The 16623-nt window shown below is 37.0% G+C and overlaps 2 protein-coding genes across 2 annotated transcripts; one reads left to right on the forward strand and one right to left on the reverse strand.

Annotated features, from left to right (window-relative positions):
- Positions 1 to 339: 339 nt before the first annotated feature.
- On the reverse strand, positions 340 to 3053 carry LOC140774738 (uncharacterized). The gene is made up of 4 exons (XM_073117833.1): positions 2845 to 3053; positions 1918 to 2421; positions 1233 to 1388; positions 340 to 797 (listed from the first exon to the last, which is right to left on the reverse strand). The coding sequence occupies exons 1-4, from the start codon at positions 2911 to 2913 to the stop codon at positions 702 to 704; spliced, it is 825 nt and encodes a 274-aa protein (XP_072973934.1). The 5' UTR covers positions 2914 to 3053; the 3' UTR covers positions 340 to 701.
- Positions 3054 to 6900: 3847 nt separating this feature from the next.
- Positions 6901 to 16544, forward strand: LOC140774618 (dynamin-related protein 5A). Its single transcript, XM_073117693.1, has 16 exons — positions 6901 to 7245; positions 8084 to 8147; positions 8247 to 8351; positions 8525 to 8626; positions 8762 to 8812; positions 8920 to 8981; positions 9243 to 9333; positions 10414 to 10478; positions 11735 to 11929; positions 12036 to 12155; positions 12778 to 12848; positions 13023 to 13248; positions 14258 to 14308; positions 14518 to 14746; positions 15848 to 15987; positions 16089 to 16544. Exons 1-16 carry the CDS (start codon positions 7117 to 7119, stop codon positions 16215 to 16217), a joined length of 1830 nt encoding a protein of 609 aa, XP_072973794.1. The 5' UTR covers positions 6901 to 7116; the 3' UTR covers positions 16218 to 16544.
- The last annotated feature ends 79 nt before the right edge of the window (positions 16545 to 16623 follow it).

A 16623-nucleotide genomic window follows, 5' to 3' on the forward strand; every position in this document is an offset into this window, starting at 1 on the left:
CTTACCAACCCCAGTATAAACTGTGAAGTTACAAGTGATAGCTGCATCTCGTTCCTTACTTTTGATCCTTGGATCTAAGAGGAGCCAAGGAAAGAGCTATTCCCATTTGTCTCTTTCCATAACGTAGCTTTCTCCATACTTCAAAAGAAAAACAAAAGTATAGCTTTCCCCACTTCAAATGTTTTGATAACAGCTTGCTGAGACAATGTCATAGAGAGAGATGGTGTGGGGAAAGTGCGCATGAGTGCATCTTCCTCTTTTTTTTTAACTTCAAACTAAGCTTTCATGAGAAACTAAATGTGAAAGAGTGGTGGTTTAGCCTCGTTGAGTATAGGAATAATAGCAGCAACAGTGATGTTTTCTATGTTTGATGCAGCACAAAGTTACTGAAACATACAGAGACAAGTAGCTCTAGTTCAACATACAAAGCCCAATATGGGAAGCTGATTTCATTCTACCGAGCCTTTTTACAGAGTACAGCTCCATACCAATCTAGGGGGGCAATTATTACAGAAGAGCAACGACATCCAAAAGAGCAAGTTATAGAGAGAGAGTGAGAGAGAGAGAGAGAGAGCCACAGAAGATCTGCTGACCTTCTCTGCTCAGTAGCTCTAGTTCCTTCTTGTTAAGCATCATTCATAGAGGGAGCTCCATTAGCTTCTACGACTGTTGAGCTAACATCTAATCAAAAATATTTACACCTACATATGTGACTTTGAAATCTCGCGGTCTTCGGTCTTTGCAAACCTTCCGCGCACCCTGGGTTGACTGTCAGCCAGAGCCTTCCTGCATGCATACTGCAGAAGATTGCAAATCTTTTTCAGTACTATTTTACCAAGAATTAAAGGGATGTAATCAAACTGATTAAACAACAAAGAGAGTGAATGGATTTTAATATATGAAACCGATTTCCTTATCTCTTAAAGAGTCAAATGAAGTTGCCATTTCGAAAATTTCCAGCTTCAAAGATTTCGATGGGAAGGGAGGAAATGGAGGAGTGGTTACATCTAGGTTCGACAATTGGACTTTACCTGATTGGTTTTGCATCTATAAAGTTGTGGATTTAATTATAGCACTTAAGATTTCAGGGCTTACATATAGATTCGCAAGAAGATCTAAAGGTGCTCACAAAGCAGAGATGTACAGCATGTTAACCTACTGGCCATTGACTCTGAAGTCTCAACTCGACTTTATGGAAAAAAGAAAACAGTTAAAGAGTAATCCATGTGTACCTTGATCTTCCTGCCAAAGTTTCTTTTGCTCTTCTTCTTCCTGTATCTGGAAAGTTTTTGCCTTCTTTCTTCACTCTTAAGGTCATTGATAGTTAAAAGGCACTCAAAGGATGAAGGAACAGTGCTTCCATTGCTTGTGTTACTATTGCCAAGATTCTGCAGAAAAAAAATCGAGGTAAATAACCATCAACACCCTGTTGAAATTGTATTTCTCATACACTGATGATGCGACTTAAGACGAACCACCCACAACATCTTTCAAACATGTAAATATAACAGATAAATCTTTTCCAAACTTATTCCAGAAGGCTACAACTATATACCTTCAAGGATTCAGGTTTCCAGAATTATCAGAGATCTCAGGCTCTAAGAAAAGAAAAGTGTGATCCTAGTATTAAGTCGTATATTCGCATAATATAATAGTATACTTAAGCATCCTCCAAAGTGCAGACATGAATTTTAATCATGATCTACATTTAAAAAGGGAAAGGAATAGTTCATATGAATCTGTGATTTTCAGAAAAATGGATGCATGTTTGCAAGCAATCCTAACACTTTGAAAAGAGAGTGCACTCGAAATCGATTTTATGCAACGCAACTAGTGATTGATTTCATTTTCGCAAGTTGGTCGAAGAATGCATGTCAAAACAAGAGATAATGACATGAAAGTAAGCAACCAGTTGACCTGAATATCTCCTTCGCTGTAGGCTCTCCTCATCCCGAGCTCAGCATCAAAGTCTAGTCCTTGGAAACCAAGAAAGTTTGGCCTCACATGGCGACCCTGGTTCCAGTCCATTGAGTTCAGACATCCAGAGCTAACACTCTTCTGGAGTGGCCCTTCTGCAGCAAATCTATGCTTATCTATCTCTGCAACTTCTTCTATTTGGACTACACTGATCTTAACATCTAATAGCTCGGAGATCGATTCTTCGATAGCAGACTCCTCCAGGAGATCCTTCTTGCAGTCATAGAAGACATCACTCAGTAGATCATTCTGAATCGATTCTATATCAGAAACCTTCATTGATTCAGTAATCACATCATCTCCACCAGATATAATGGACATGGCAGCTGCCATTGGATCAAGAGGAAGTACTGGTTCTTCTAGGATAAGTTCTGGAGCTTTGAACAGATCTCCTTCTCCTCCAAGATCGTATCCCGATATCATGGACGATTGCATCATGCTATCCTGTAGAGAAATGAAATGAAAATGAGAAATTTATTAGAAAAATTGCAGGTTCTCTCTAGTTCCATCTACTTAGAACAGAAGTCCGTAAATCCAACAAATTGTTGCTGAAGAGATTTACTTTTATACATTTATTCTCTTCTTCGGTACAATAATGTTTATAAAGATAATGATAATAAGACGACTTTTGAGATGGTGAAAACACGAAAGGAGAATGGCCACAGAAAGCTGCGGAGCATTCTGGTTGTTGCAAACCAACAAATATCTCTCGGAAAAGCGTGAAAAGTACTTTAAAAAACAAAGAAAAATATCGGGAAAATCTACCAAAAGAAAAGGGAGAAAATGATCCATTTCTTCTCTCACTTGATTCCTAAGATAGAAATCCTAAAACCCATCAGAAATCGAACCAAGAAGAGAGCTGATTACCAGGTGGGTCCCTCCATCCTGCGCGAATCCTGGGAAGAAGGGAAATTCGAGCCCCGCCTCCGGATACATCTCTCTCTCTCTAGAGTCTTGCTGATCTTCTCTTTGTTCTTCTCTCTCTAGTCTTGCTCGGCTTCCAAGTGGTAGGAGGGAGAGAGAGAGAGGGGGGGAAGGGAGGAGGAGGAGGAGAGAAGAAGCAAACAAGAGATGGAGTAACGGGTGAAGAGAGATATTTATACCGGCGGTAACGAGACGACAAATGTTCCCCAACCCCAAGCGTTATTTTCCATCTCAGCCCCCACCTTCGATCGGGTGTGCCGTCGCGAACACCGAACAGCGCTCCTTCGTTATTCCATATATGGTAACGAGTACCTGGTGGGCCCGACGGCACGTGCTCCGCCAACTCTGTTATTTCCAAATAAGGAAAAACCACGCCGTCCGGTGTGGTTACCGGCGCTGAGATGTCCGACTTGGTCCCCCCCGGAAGCTCCCTCCTTATTTGCGCTGATATTTATTTATTTTTTAGAAAAAGAAATTCACCAATATCTAACATAACGCAACAATTAATATTATTTCAGTACTAATTCACATAGATTCGAATCCCAAGTAGTTTTTCATGACTCATAGGAAGAAGTGTTGAGATATCAAAACTAATATGAATATATAATGGCAAGTGTCGTATTCTTCGAATAGGTGATGTTGCCACACTCACCGAGATGACTCGTATTATTATGTTCTTCTATTTTCACCGAGTCTTCCCTCTCCTTATTAAAACACTGCGACAAAGAGTTGCACTGCTTAACGAGAGAATAAACAAACAAAATGCTGAAGTAGATGGGGCTTACGATCTAAAATAGTACTTAATCTTATGTAATCAAGATTAGTTATATTAATATCTCATAGAGAGTCACCATGATATTGTGTATTTAGATTAATCTCAGGAGCACTGTTCTTGTCTGCTACCATCCAGATTTTAATCATTTCTTACTGCGAATGAGGCCACAAACACCATTAAAGAAAACACATAGAAAACGTCAGGAGCTACGTAAGCCGCCAGCAAAAAAATCAATAGGATGAAGAAGCAATCAGGGGGGGGAATGCAAGTAATATAGTAATGAGAAAGTTGAATGCCCAATAGTACCACATGCATTAAAAAAAAGAAGAGAGTAGTAGATTCCAAAAGGGGAAGCATATACTGTCTTCCAACTCCAAAATGATTCAGATTCCCCTCCCAATTGATCAACTGATATAGTCATCACAAATTTTTATTCCAAATAATTAGTTCAAAACTCATGCAGTTGCATGTTAGTATGAGGATAAATTAATCTAAGGTACTTGATTATATCTTAATATCAAATGAGAGGTCCAACTATACATGCATGCATTAAAATCCTACCTTTCTTTTCTCAACATAGACAATAGTTTCACTGAATAATAAATGAGCAAGCTATTATTAGTGTTGGGTCTAATTGGGTGCATGAGTGAGAAGAACTGGAAAGGAAAAAGTTCATTGCTTCATTAAGCTAACCAAGAAAAGGAATATATGGATATGATGGGAGTGGGAATCTAAATGGGGCTTGCCACTAATGGAGGTTTGCAGTACTTGAGCTGTTTAGGGTTTGAAAATGTGACAACGACGACCTTAAATGTATGCCGACATATATAAATTTATATTGAAGTCCCTCTGCTTGCTTGCAGCTCTAAGTATGCCTTAAATGTACCCATCCTTTGAATGCTATCAGTGGTGGAACCCTCAATGTAAATTTCTTTTCTTTTCTTTTTAAAAAAGAAAGATTATAATGAAAGATCTCTGTTTCCTCTCCTCTATAGTTTAATCCCCACTGAAGAAAGGAAACAAATAGGAGTAAATAATCTATCAACATCTAGTGCTTTGTGCACCTACGAAAGATCCAATTGAAGGTGTCACCACTCATCATGTATTCTGCTCATGAAAGTGAGAGACGATCATATGGTTTTCTTCTTCTTCTTTTTTTAATTTTTAATAAATAGTTTTGGGGTCTCTTTGAAGACACTTTACTTTGTTCTTATTCAATTAGTCTCAACTCATCCAATCCTCAAAAGAGGAAAGAAGAGATATAATCCAAAGAAGATGCCAATCTAAGTACAAATCAAGCAAACTTTTGATGAACGTAGCATTATCTTATACACTTGAGACTAGTTAAAAATATAAAAACAGCTGTCTAAACACATATTTAGCTTGTTTGTTTTCCCCCCCTCTCTGCTTATTAACCATTAATCACTAACCTTGGTAGCAGGGTAAAAGGACTGCAGACTAGTGAGAACATATACAATTGGTAGCATTCTAGCCACTCTTTTTTGACATACCATCTGTGAGCTAAAAGCTCAAGGAAAATGGCCCACCATTTTTTGTGAACACAGCTGGCCTTAGAGAGAACAAATTGTGGGTGAAAGGTTCTTCACCAATTGACCAACTTTTGTTCCTTTCAATTTCCATCACCAAAGTTACAATAAAAATTCTCCTAAATTGTTCGATTCAAACTCAAACCCAAAATAAACTTTGCCTCTCCGATTAAATGTTTGAAGGCAACTCGAAACTCCCTATTATTTAGGCAAGAGCGACCGCCTTTTAATTAACGCTACCTAACTCGAAAACATTCAATAAAATTTATTAACATAAATTTTAATACTTTAAAAAATAAATATAAAAAAAAATCGAATTCATGACTTCTGTCCCACAAGATATAGGCTCTGTTAACATTGCAGAACTCACTGCTCTATTGGATCTATCAGCTTTTTTGAAATTTGGAGGGTACTGTAAGGGGAGATGCAAAGAGAGGGGGAGGAGGGGGTGGGGCCACCACTCTACCAATGATTGAGAGCAATGGTTAAATAGAAGGCTAGGAAGAGAGCCATCATTCCGTTCATCACACCCCCCCACAGAGGTGGGCCCCCCTGTGCTTTGGGATGTAAGTGGGAGATTTGTCTCTTTGTGTGGACTTGGGCCGGAGGGCCAAACGGGTCACACTTAGAGGGAGGTGGACCCACCTTGGAGTCCCATCCCCCTGGCAATAACTCCATTGATAATTGGTGGGTACTTTTCAATGCTTTCTACCATGTGAGCTTCTCTCTCTATCTCATCTCTCTCCACTTGGGCGTCCAGTTCAATGTATAAAAGATGTCGCCATTGTGTTAATGCTATCTCCATTGATGACTATAGCTTACTATCTCGGTAAATGTTAGTTAAAAGTAGAAGAACAGAGAAGACCCCACTTTTCTTCTCTTGGGCCTCACTCTATTGGGCCTCGGCCCAAGCTGATTCAAATTTTACGGGCTAGTAGACGATAAATATCTCTCGCCCAGATCCGCTCGCTCGATGATTACCTCTATATTAATTCGGATCGATAGGTCAGACCCATTAATAGTTACACATAGATTTTCACTTACATAGATACAACTGTTTAGTAGACTTATCTCTCAACCTTCTGTTTTCCACCGGGATTATATTTTATTAATTAAAATATAACACTTATTTTTTTAGCTATAATTTAGATATAGTTATGTCTTTTATTAGTGTTTAAGTATAAATCATAAATAAAAGAATCATAATTCATAGATAAGTTTTTTTTTAATTTTATAATCTAGTTCGATTAAATAGTAACTGGAAGACATTTTTCCGGATCTTTAAGATTGGTGGCGACAAATCAAACGGCTAAGATCGAAGGAATTTTTTTGAATTCGTTTAGAGGGACAAAAGAGCCAAGGAGCGGCTTTAATTTGAACGAACGGTGAGGATCTTCCGATCCTCGCGTGGAGGACTCGTTCAGAGTGGTACCTTCATGTCCCCGTGTATCGCCACGTCAGTGCGTTACGAGGTGGGCTATTTCGAAATTGGTTGGAGATTGTTTTGCATATTACCACCTACATTTTATGATTATTTCAAGATCGACTATTTTCATTACTTATAAAAAGTTTTCTTTTAGTTGAAAAGGTGTCAATTGTGAATATGAAATAGTGATGGTGAGGTTTTATAAAATGGTCAAAAGAAATGTCTCTTTAATTATCAGCGCAACACGCGCAATAGCCTAGTCGAGAGGAGCCCTGGTTCGCTACCCAGTCGCCTTCGCCTTTCCCGTCTCTCCTCTCTCGGCAGCTGCAATCTCCCTCTCTCCTCTCGATTTTTGGATCTTGATCGATCTCTCGGAGAAGATCTCGAAGGGGGTTCGCGTCAGGGACTCAGATCCGAGGCCATTTGGGAGCGATCTGATCTCTTTTCTTCTCCAAAAAGAGGGTTCGATGGAGAATTTGATCACTTTGGTGAACAAGTTGCAGAGGGCTTGCACTGCGCTAGGAGATCATGGGGAGGAGAGCGCTTTGCCGACGCTCTGGGATTCGCTTCCTGCGATCGCCGTCGTTGGAGGACAGGTAACATTTTGACTTTTGTGTTTGCTTTAGATTTTTTTCGGAGATCTGATTCATTTTTGTGGGATCTTGCCTTGGATTTTGTTAGATCCCGTGGTTTTGGTGGAATTATGTTGTCTTTGGTGATGAATCCGTTCTGCAATCATATGTGTCAAATGGTCCAATTTAGCTTTTCCCCGTCATTTTACAATACTGGAAGCGGCTATAATTTATCGCAATTAGAATTCTATATGTTTGCAGATTACTTCTTGATTTCATTTCGTTTTATCTTTCTCCTCCTCTCCGTTATTTGAATTTTCTTTTTAATCTTTCATCCCTTCCATCTAAGGGTTTTGAACGCTCCAGAGATGGAGGTATTATCTGCTCCCGGTTGTTGTTCTCTTGCCAAAAAAAATATATATATTCTTCCAAGAATAACACCAATACTTGACGTCTATACTGGCGCAAGTCATTATGAGATTATAAGTCTGTTGAAATTTGTGCACTACAGTCCACGGGCTTGCATTTGTAGTATGAAAACAATATGCATTTTTACTAGATAATTAGCACTACAATGATGTCATTATTTGTTTTTTTAATGTTTGGTCCCTCTGGATTAATTTTCTGTGGTGATCCGACAGCTATTTCAATAGAATAAGATCTGAACTGAACCTCTTGGTCGATCTGTGATTCTTGTTGCGTTTATATCTAGTGTAACCGGGAAATCTAATATTTTTAGGACATCACTTCACATTCCAACTTGTTAGAACTTCAATTCTAGAGCAAAAAACCTACGATTGAGGCTTTATGTAATTCTGATGCTTTATATGACTTTACCTTGCCAATCTGTGCTGTCAAGTAGAGCTCAGGTAAATCCTCCGTGTTGGAGAGCATAGTTGGGAAGGACTTCTTGCCAAGGGGTTCAGGTAATATATGGGGATTGAATGGACACTAAACTTTTTGTTTTACTTCTGTATCTGATTGTATTGGAAGTATCAATAATGTTGATCGATCAAATTTCACAGGGATTGTTACTCGTCGACCCCTTGTGTTGCAACTCCATAAGATCGAAGATGGAAGAGAGTATGCAGAGTTTATGCACCTCCCAAGGAAGAAGTTCACGGATTTTGGTAACTTTATTTTCTTGCTAAGCTCAATTATTCTGTCACTTTTGGTGTTACACAGGGAGACTGCACCTTTTGCTTCCAGATTATTTATGCATTGGATATCTACCTGCCTACCTATATTTTTTTATTGATCTTTATCATTTGATCTCATGCAAATCTTCGTCATGTTCATACAGCCCTTGTTAGAAAGGAAATTCAAGATGAGACTGATCGAGAAACTGGTCGCAGCAAGCAAATCTCTTCTGTTCCTATTCATTTGAGCATATATTCCCCAAATGGTGAGAAAATGTTGTTGTATTTTATTTTCAGATTAGTAGTGTTCAAAAGGTTTCAGCTTTTTGGCAGACTAGATTTACTCTAGAATTTTTTTTCAGGCCTTTATTAACACGTGCTAATTTTTTTTATTTTGACAGTTGTGAACTTGACACTTATTGACCTTCCTGGACTTACAAAGGTTGCTGTTGGTAAGTGGCCTGCCATCCATAGGAAGGTTTTTTTTTTTTGACTTTTTTTTCTTTTGGTATTTAAGGGTGGCTTTGTTTAATGCTAAGTGATTAACTATTCCTTGCAGAGGGTCAACCTGACAGTATTGTGAAAGATATCGAAGACATGGTTCGCTCATTCATTGAAAAGGTAATACCATCACATGCTGTCATATATGGGATGTTACCTAATTCAATATCTATTCTCATTACTGCCTATATTTTTGTCATGCATTATCTAATGACAATTTATATTGGAGCAGCTCCAACCTCTTCTGCCTTTCTTGTTTAGCTATTCCATGTGATAAATTTATTGATCTTGAAGAATGTAATTTCTTTCTACAGTTGTGCCTGTATTGGGTATTTATTTCTTCATTTCATTACTAAGAAATGACTTATCTCTGTTTTTCAGCCTAATTGTATCATTCTGGCAATATCTCCAGCCAATCAGGATCTGGCTACATCTGATGCCATCAAGATCTCTCGTGAAGTTGACCCCAAAGGTATATTATGTAGTTCACAATATCACTTGAGGATATTGTACAAATAAAAAAATCCCACGAAAATTGATGTGTTAATGTTTCACTTGGGAAATTGGATGCCTTAAGAAAGAATTATAGGAGTGAAAGAATCTAGTAGAACTGGACAACTGGTTGTGGTGATGTTCTTTCATGTTTGCTAGTTATCATATGTGTAGAGACCCAGCAGCATGTGATTGATCACTGACTTTTTATGGGAATGGTAAGCGAGCTAAATTATTTTTTGTTATTTTGGGTCTTTCATTGAGGGCATCACTTTGTAGGACAATAAGCCTTGCCTCTTGTGTCCAAGAAGTCGTAGGTTATAGTGAACAACCTCTTCTGAAATGAAGGGAAGGAGGCCTCGCGCATTGGGACGTCCCATGAGATTTATGTGGTGATGAGTGTTTTTCATATAAGGATTGCCTTTTCCTTACACAAACGGCATAAAATGTGTGATCAATCAAATTTTAGTATGATATGTCTTAGATGGTTGAGAAATGAGGATTGTCTGGTAGAGTTATGAAACCATGTCTTTTTTTTAACCTAGTATATTTTCATTAGTAAGAAGCGATTGCAACAAGGTGTCAACATGCATTATAGAGTAGAGTAGTTTACACATAACATGATGCCATTATATACTACCTCCCAGTATAATATTTGTTCTCTTATTTCTAATGTATATGTAGGTAGAGTCCATACACTTGCCCTCCTCAAAGTCCATTAGAGGGTACGGCAGTTAATTTCTTCGTTGACTGACTTGTACAGCTTCCTTCTCTAGTGTCCTTGTCTATGTTGTAAATAAGTTTTATCAACTGAATTTCTCAAGGCTTAGCAAGTACTGTAAATCTTTTATTTAGTATCTTTTTCCAGGCTTAGTGTTATTAACTTATTATACTCAGTTCTCTGGAAACACTCCCATTTACCTTTAAACCAGCATGTTATACTTATTAAATTTGCTGTCAGGCTTAATAACTCAGACATGTTTTGAATCGGTTGTTTACTGGGCGAGAGCATGGCCAACTTGGTTTTTTTTCTAACACATGCCTTTCTATTTGAATTCAGGAGAGAGGACTTTTGGAGTGCTAACTAAGATTGATCTTATGGACAAGGGTACAGATGCTGTTGATGTAAGTTAGGATGCCTTTTTAAGTGCCATACATTAAACTATTACTTATCAACTACTACAGCTCTCTCTTAAAATATTTCTTTTATGCGTGATTTGCTGGTTCATGGAATAATTTTTTTCTTAGGACTTATTTGTTCTAAATTGTCATTCAGTAATGTTTGCAACCCAAATATTTTCTTTTTTTTTTCAGTGGCTAGTCATAATTTAGGATGTTTTCTTTATTTATTTAAGAGATAATTTCACTTATACTGCTGATTATCAATATTTTTCACGTACACATCCTGAAATTTTTTTTACCACTTACACTACTCCTGAACCATTTTTATTTTATTTTATTTAGAGATTTGAATAGTTATTTTTTTCTTAGTTTAAGGGGATACATGTGAATATTTTTCTTAATTCAAAAGGTGTATGTGGGTAAAAGAAAAGTTCAGAGAGTATATGTAAAAAATTATGATAGTTTAGGAGTCTAAGTGAAATTTTTTATTTATTTAATGATTTCTTTTGTTATTCATTAAATTGCAAATCTATATTTATGTTAAGCCTTTTTCTTAGATATTCGGATGTTTGTGAGTGAACATTTTCTTCCCTTGGCTGGTATCTAGATGGGCATATCTTTGAAGACATTTCCTGAATAAGCTGTGATCATGCAGGAGGTTAATCATCCTGTGCCCCTTGTATCTGACCACTATCTGGGCCTCTGATTGATCTTGTACTATTAGAGAGTCTAAAATAGACTTGGCCATGTTTTAAATAAATTTTTACATTAGAGAAAAATGGAATCAATGTGATTGCTACAATAATTATTTCTAATCAGAGGTAGCGTCAAATTTCTCTTTTATCTCATTCCTGTTGTCATCTTTGGAAATTTGTCTGCTTCATCCTTTGAATAAGTTATTGTACTGTATGTTAGATAGATGGCTTGTCTTTGCCAATTTCTGCTGCTTATTTGATTTTGTTACATTTTCATTGTGATCTTTTATGATTGTATTCTCCCTTTCCTGAACTACATTTTTTCCTGGAGTTGCACGATATGTATAATGTGTTTTTTTCTAGCTTAGAAGTCAGCTATCATATTTCTTCTGTTAGATGAAAGTTACATGCTTTAGATGACTGATGTAAATGCCCTGTTATTTTGTTATTATTCTTGCTCAGAACTTTTAACATCCAAATCCTCATAGTTTGCAAGGCCATTTACTATTTGACTCATTAACTTTGGTAGCAATCAAATGAACTACATCTTTTGGTTCTTTCTAGATACTGGAAGGGAGATCGTACCGGCTACAGTACCCATGGATTGGTGTTGTTAATCGTTCCCAAGCTGATATTAACAAAAGTGTTGACATGATTGCTGCTAGGCGTAGAGAGCGAGATTATTTTGCAAGTACACCAGAATACAAGCATATGGCTCAGAGAATGGGATCAGAGCATCTGGGGAAGATGCTTTCCAAGGTTCCACCATTTTCTTTTCTTTTTTCTCTGTTGGGTAATTCTTTTTGTTTCTTTTCTAGGTATAGATATTTGCATAGAGAAACTTACCACTGACTGCAATATGCAGCACTTGGAATCAGTGATCAAGTCCAGAATCCCAGGATTACAATCTCTCATAAATAAGACAATTGTTGAACTTGAAGGTGAACTTAAACGTCTTGGGAAACCTATTGCTGCAGATGCAGGAGTAAGTCCATTTTGAAATCCTTTTTTCATTTATACGACAGCAATTGTTCCAAACCTAATTCTGCCCTTTTTGTTGATGAAATGGTTTCTTCTATCATTTTAATAGTTACAGTTAATTGTATATCCACTGAGAACATTGCACAGTGCTCTATTCACTACCCTTTACTTTTTTTAATGTTGCAATGCTACTATACAAAGACAGTACCTTTTTAACTCCCCAAGGCAAAAAAAAAGGGCCTTCTCCTTTCACACAGAGCAGGCAGTTGAGTATTTAGGGCCTACTCCAAATTTGCCTTGATGACCAAAATTCCTTTTTCTGCTATCTTTCTTCCGTAGGTATTTCTTCATGTAACTTTCTCCTTCAGCGGGTCCTAGTCTCAGTAGTACATGTAATTGTAATTAAGTGGTGTTCTCTTTTGTGTTTCCTGCAGCTTGTTTCCTAATCTTTTGTAAGGAATTAATCCATTGTCTAACTACACATATTTATGGTCTTGTTAATACCATCGTTATTGCTAGTCTGTCACACAGTTCTTTTCAGATAGACCTTACTATACCAGACATTCTTACCTATCAGTTTTATACACTATCAGTAGATATGATTAGTATTTTTTTTGTATGTGCAGGGGAAGTTATACACAATTATGGAGATATGTCGTATATTTGATCAAATTTACAAGGAGCACCTTGATGGCGTGTATGTATCTTATACTGTGATTTTGTTTGTTTATGGATCCAACTGATTAAGGGCCTTCCTCCATTAGAGCTGCATTCATATTCTCATTGTTCAGTTGTTTCTTACATGTATGTGTCATAGCATTATCATTAATTGTTTTGCATTGACATATGAATATCATGTTACATTCTCTAGGCGCCCTGGTGGTGAGAAGATCTATAATGTTTTCGACAATCAGCTCCCTGCAGCTCTGAAAAGGTTGCAATTTGACAAGCATCTCTCCATGGAGAATGTTAGAAAGCTCATAACTGAAGCTGATGGATATCAACCACACTTGATTGCTCCTGAACAAGGATACCGCCGTCTCATAGAATCTTCATTAGTTTCTATCAGGGGTCCTGCTGAGGCAGCTGTTGATGCGGTATGGATCAGTTGATGTCTACACTTTTATTACTCTGCTCATTTATGCCATTGAAATTTAACAGTTGCGATTCCTCATACAATCCTACATTTTTATAGTATAAAACTTATTCTTATGTGATCTTGCTACATGATGATGTTAGTAACATTTTATTACTTGGACTTCATACAGAAATCATATTAAAGGCATTAGACAGTCTTGTTTATTCTATTTGCTTGATGTTTTAGCTATAATTTTTGTTTAATTTATCATTTTGATAATATTTATAACAATATTTTCCTCTTTTGCTCTTTGACTTTCCTTGGTCTCGACCAAGACTCACATACAAGAGACTGGCTGTTTCTGAACTGTTTTACTGGGTTTTGCTTTCACCTGATTTTCAGAAGGGTCTTTACCCTCAGATTGGGCTACCATCTTCCATTAGATTCTGGATACGACATTAGGAATTAGAAAAACAGAAGTAGAAACTCATTAGAAGTCACCATTTTAATCATCTATAATTTGAGGAGCTTTATCTTCGACTTTAAATGAAACGGTATATGCCACATTCGTGTTCCTATCAGGTGATAAGTAATTAACCATTCTGCTTCCTGAAGTTCAAGTACCATTATAGCTTTTACTTGAATGCATTGCAGCAGCAAAGGATCCTTAGCTGCATGTGGAAAAGTTTACTTTGTCTTTGTATCAGGGAATAGATCTTTGAAGCTAGCAAGTAAGATGATTAGAGACACAATCATGTTTAGTCTAAACTTCAAAATCTAGACCTGGAATCCTGAGAAAACTAGCCTCTCTCTCATCAAGGACAACATGCTTGTTTCTTTGATTCTTCTTGTTAGAGTTGTATTTTGATTTTCTTTCTGTGTTATGAGTTCTACAATTATTACTTGTTCTTAGTTGATATTTACTTTTCAAAATCAGTTAGATTATGACTTTATTTAATTTTTTTCACCATTAATTGAGCCTTTAATTGCACAAAAAATTTATTATGTTTCTTTCCACATCTTTCCAGGTGCATGCAATATTGAAGGAGCTAGTTCATAAGGCTATTAATGAGACAGCTGTAAGTTTCTGGGCCTGCTTACTGTTACACCATCTCACTCTAAGAAAATTTCCTTAGCTGTTATTTGTTCGCGAGATTTTTTTCTACTTAACATTTTCCTATTAGTGATACCTCTGTGCTCATTTTTTACCTCTTATTCTGCTAGCATTCAAAGTTTCAAACCTTTTGGCCAAGCTGCAAGTTATTATATCTTAATTGCTTATCTGCAGGAGCTAAAGCAATATCCTACACTTCGGGTGGAGGTTGGAAATGCAGCTTTTGATTCATTGGACAGAATGAAGGAAGAAAGCAAGAAAGCAACCCTTAAGCTTGTTGATATGGAGTGCAGTTATCTAACTGTAGATTTCTTCAGGAAGCTTCCTCAGGATGTTGAGAAAGGAGGAAATCCAACACATTCTATTTTTGATAGATACAATGATTCATACCTCAGAAGAATAGGTAATTTTTCATATTGCTTTTTCAGTAAAAGTAGAACTGCAATTAACAGAAGTTGTCACTTGGTGGGATGGTAAGGCTCGTCTCCTTGCACTCAAGTGTCCATAGGTTGAGCCATTAAAACAATCACTTCAATCAGGGGTAAGGCTTCACATATAATCTGATATATTGCCATCTCCAGTCCTCAAATTGGTGGAAGCCTTACACTGGGACCCCCTTTTCTGAGAACTGTAGTTAACAAATTAAGCGAGGATTGTTGTGCCAACTTTGGCTTGTCACAGTGCGCACCTCTAGCACGTGTCTTGTTGAGTCGGCATGTTGTTGAAACACTGAATAGTCTTGACATGCCAAAAGATAATCTTTAAACCTTTCTAGAACATGAAAATAAGTTTTCGAGGCTAAATACTGCATATTAGTATAACATATGTAATTAGATTCTAATCACATGATTTTCTCTATTTTTTCTTGAATTCTATTCATTGAGACTATTAACTCACGGGAAACTAAAATATTCCTCGGGTTTATAAATTTGAAGTATAAATTATATAGATTAAGCACGAAAATACAAATAGGTATCTAAAGTGATGAAAAAGATCTCAAATTAGGTTTTGTTTTATTTAAAAAAAATATATATGGTTAATTACTAGTGGCACACACCGACATGAGTGGCCATGAAGAAGTAAGTAGATACTTCTTTGTATCGGTGCCGATAATTCACTAATACAAGACATATCAACCTATGCCAACTGACACGGCAATCCATAAAATTTAGACTTTCCTCCATGTAGATTGTTTGGTTATCATATCATTATGTTGGAAGGATTTTGTAGCTTTGTTGTTCAAGAACTTAGATGTAAAATCCAGTTTTGCTTTAGAAGTATGCTCGGTGGCTACTTTGGCTAGAAATATTTTACCTGGTTCGATTGTGTATGGGTGTTGCTTCGCACATATTCATCATATTTGTTGTCCTTTGATCTTATTTGGCAACATGTCTTTTCGCTTGGATTCATCTTGTTAAATTGTGGTTAGGTAATTTAATACCTGTATGCTTGATCAACTATATTGTCCTAACTGCGAACTCACATTGTTATTGTAAATGATTAGGAACTACTGTTCTAGCATATGTTAATATGGTATGTGCAAGCTTACGGAACTCCATCCCAAAGTCTATCGTTTATTGCCAAGTACGTGAAGCCAAGCGCTCGTTGCTTGATCATTTCTTTACCGAACTGGGATCAAAAGAGGTATTATTAAAGTATTACGAATGATCATGTAAACACATAGCTAAATGAATGTATTATTCTAAATTATTGCTGTACTTGCCTCTTTATTTTTCTATGTTCAGATGAAGCAGTTATCATCAATGTTAGATGAAGATCCTGCAGTAATGGAGCGCAGATCATCACTTTCCAAGAGGCTAGAGTTGTACAGAAGCGCTCAAGCTGAGATTGATGCGGTGGCATGGTCCAAATAGATTGGATGGAGCCAGTGATTATTGTTCTTTCCTTTTGCTCTTCCTTCTTTATGACCTATCTTTTATTTTTTTTGTCATATGCATCACTCTCTCCCTGAGTGTATGATGGAGATAATTTTTAGTTCAATTGTTGATGACCACAGCTCAAGGATTGCTTTCTATTGTTCTTTCGTTTGGATCCGAAAGGCAAGCTGCAATCCTTGTATCACGAACTTCCTCTCTATTATTCCTTTGTATGAGCGATAGAAGGTACTGTGGTTTGGTTATGTGTTGTTGTATACGTGGATACCAGTTAGAATAGTTATACTATATCTAGCTTCCTTTTTTGAGAAAAATACTGTGTTGCTAATTTGCTATCCTATATGTTTGGAGTGATGGAAATACTAGATGGTCATATACTATCACT

Source organism: Typha angustifolia, chromosome 13 (genome assembly GCF_048772165.1).
Source record: "Typha angustifolia cultivar Huaian chromosome 13, ASM4877216v1, whole genome shotgun sequence".
NCBI classification, from domain to species: domain Eukaryota; kingdom Viridiplantae; phylum Streptophyta; class Magnoliopsida; order Poales; family Typhaceae; genus Typha; species Typha angustifolia.

Excerpts from the sequence above, each read along its gene's own strand:
- LOC140774738 (XM_073117833.1), bottom strand. The coding sequence starts at position 2,913 with ATGTATCCGGAGGCGGGGCTCGAATTTCCCTTCTTCCCAGGATTCGCG. Across the intron at positions 2,422-2,844 it reads AGGATGGAGGGACCCACCTG|GATAGCATGATGCAATCGTC; the intron begins GTAATCAGCTCT and ends ATTTCTCTACAG. Across the intron at positions 1,389-1,917 it reads ACAGCGAAGGAGATATTCAG|AATCTTGGCAATAGTAACAC; the intron begins GTCAACTGGTTG and ends TTTTTTCTGCAG.
- LOC140774618 (XM_073117693.1), top strand. The coding sequence starts at position 7,117 with ATGGAGAATTTGATCACTTTGGTGAACAAGTTGCAGAGGGCTTGCACT. Across the intron at positions 8,813-8,919 it reads ACTTACAAAGGTTGCTGTTG|AGGGTCAACCTGACAGTATT; the intron begins GTAAGTGGCCTG and ends TATTCCTTGCAG. Across the intron at positions 9,334-10,413 it reads TCGTGAAGTTGACCCCAAAG|GAGAGAGGACTTTTGGAGTG; the intron begins GTATATTATGTA and ends ATTTGAATTCAG.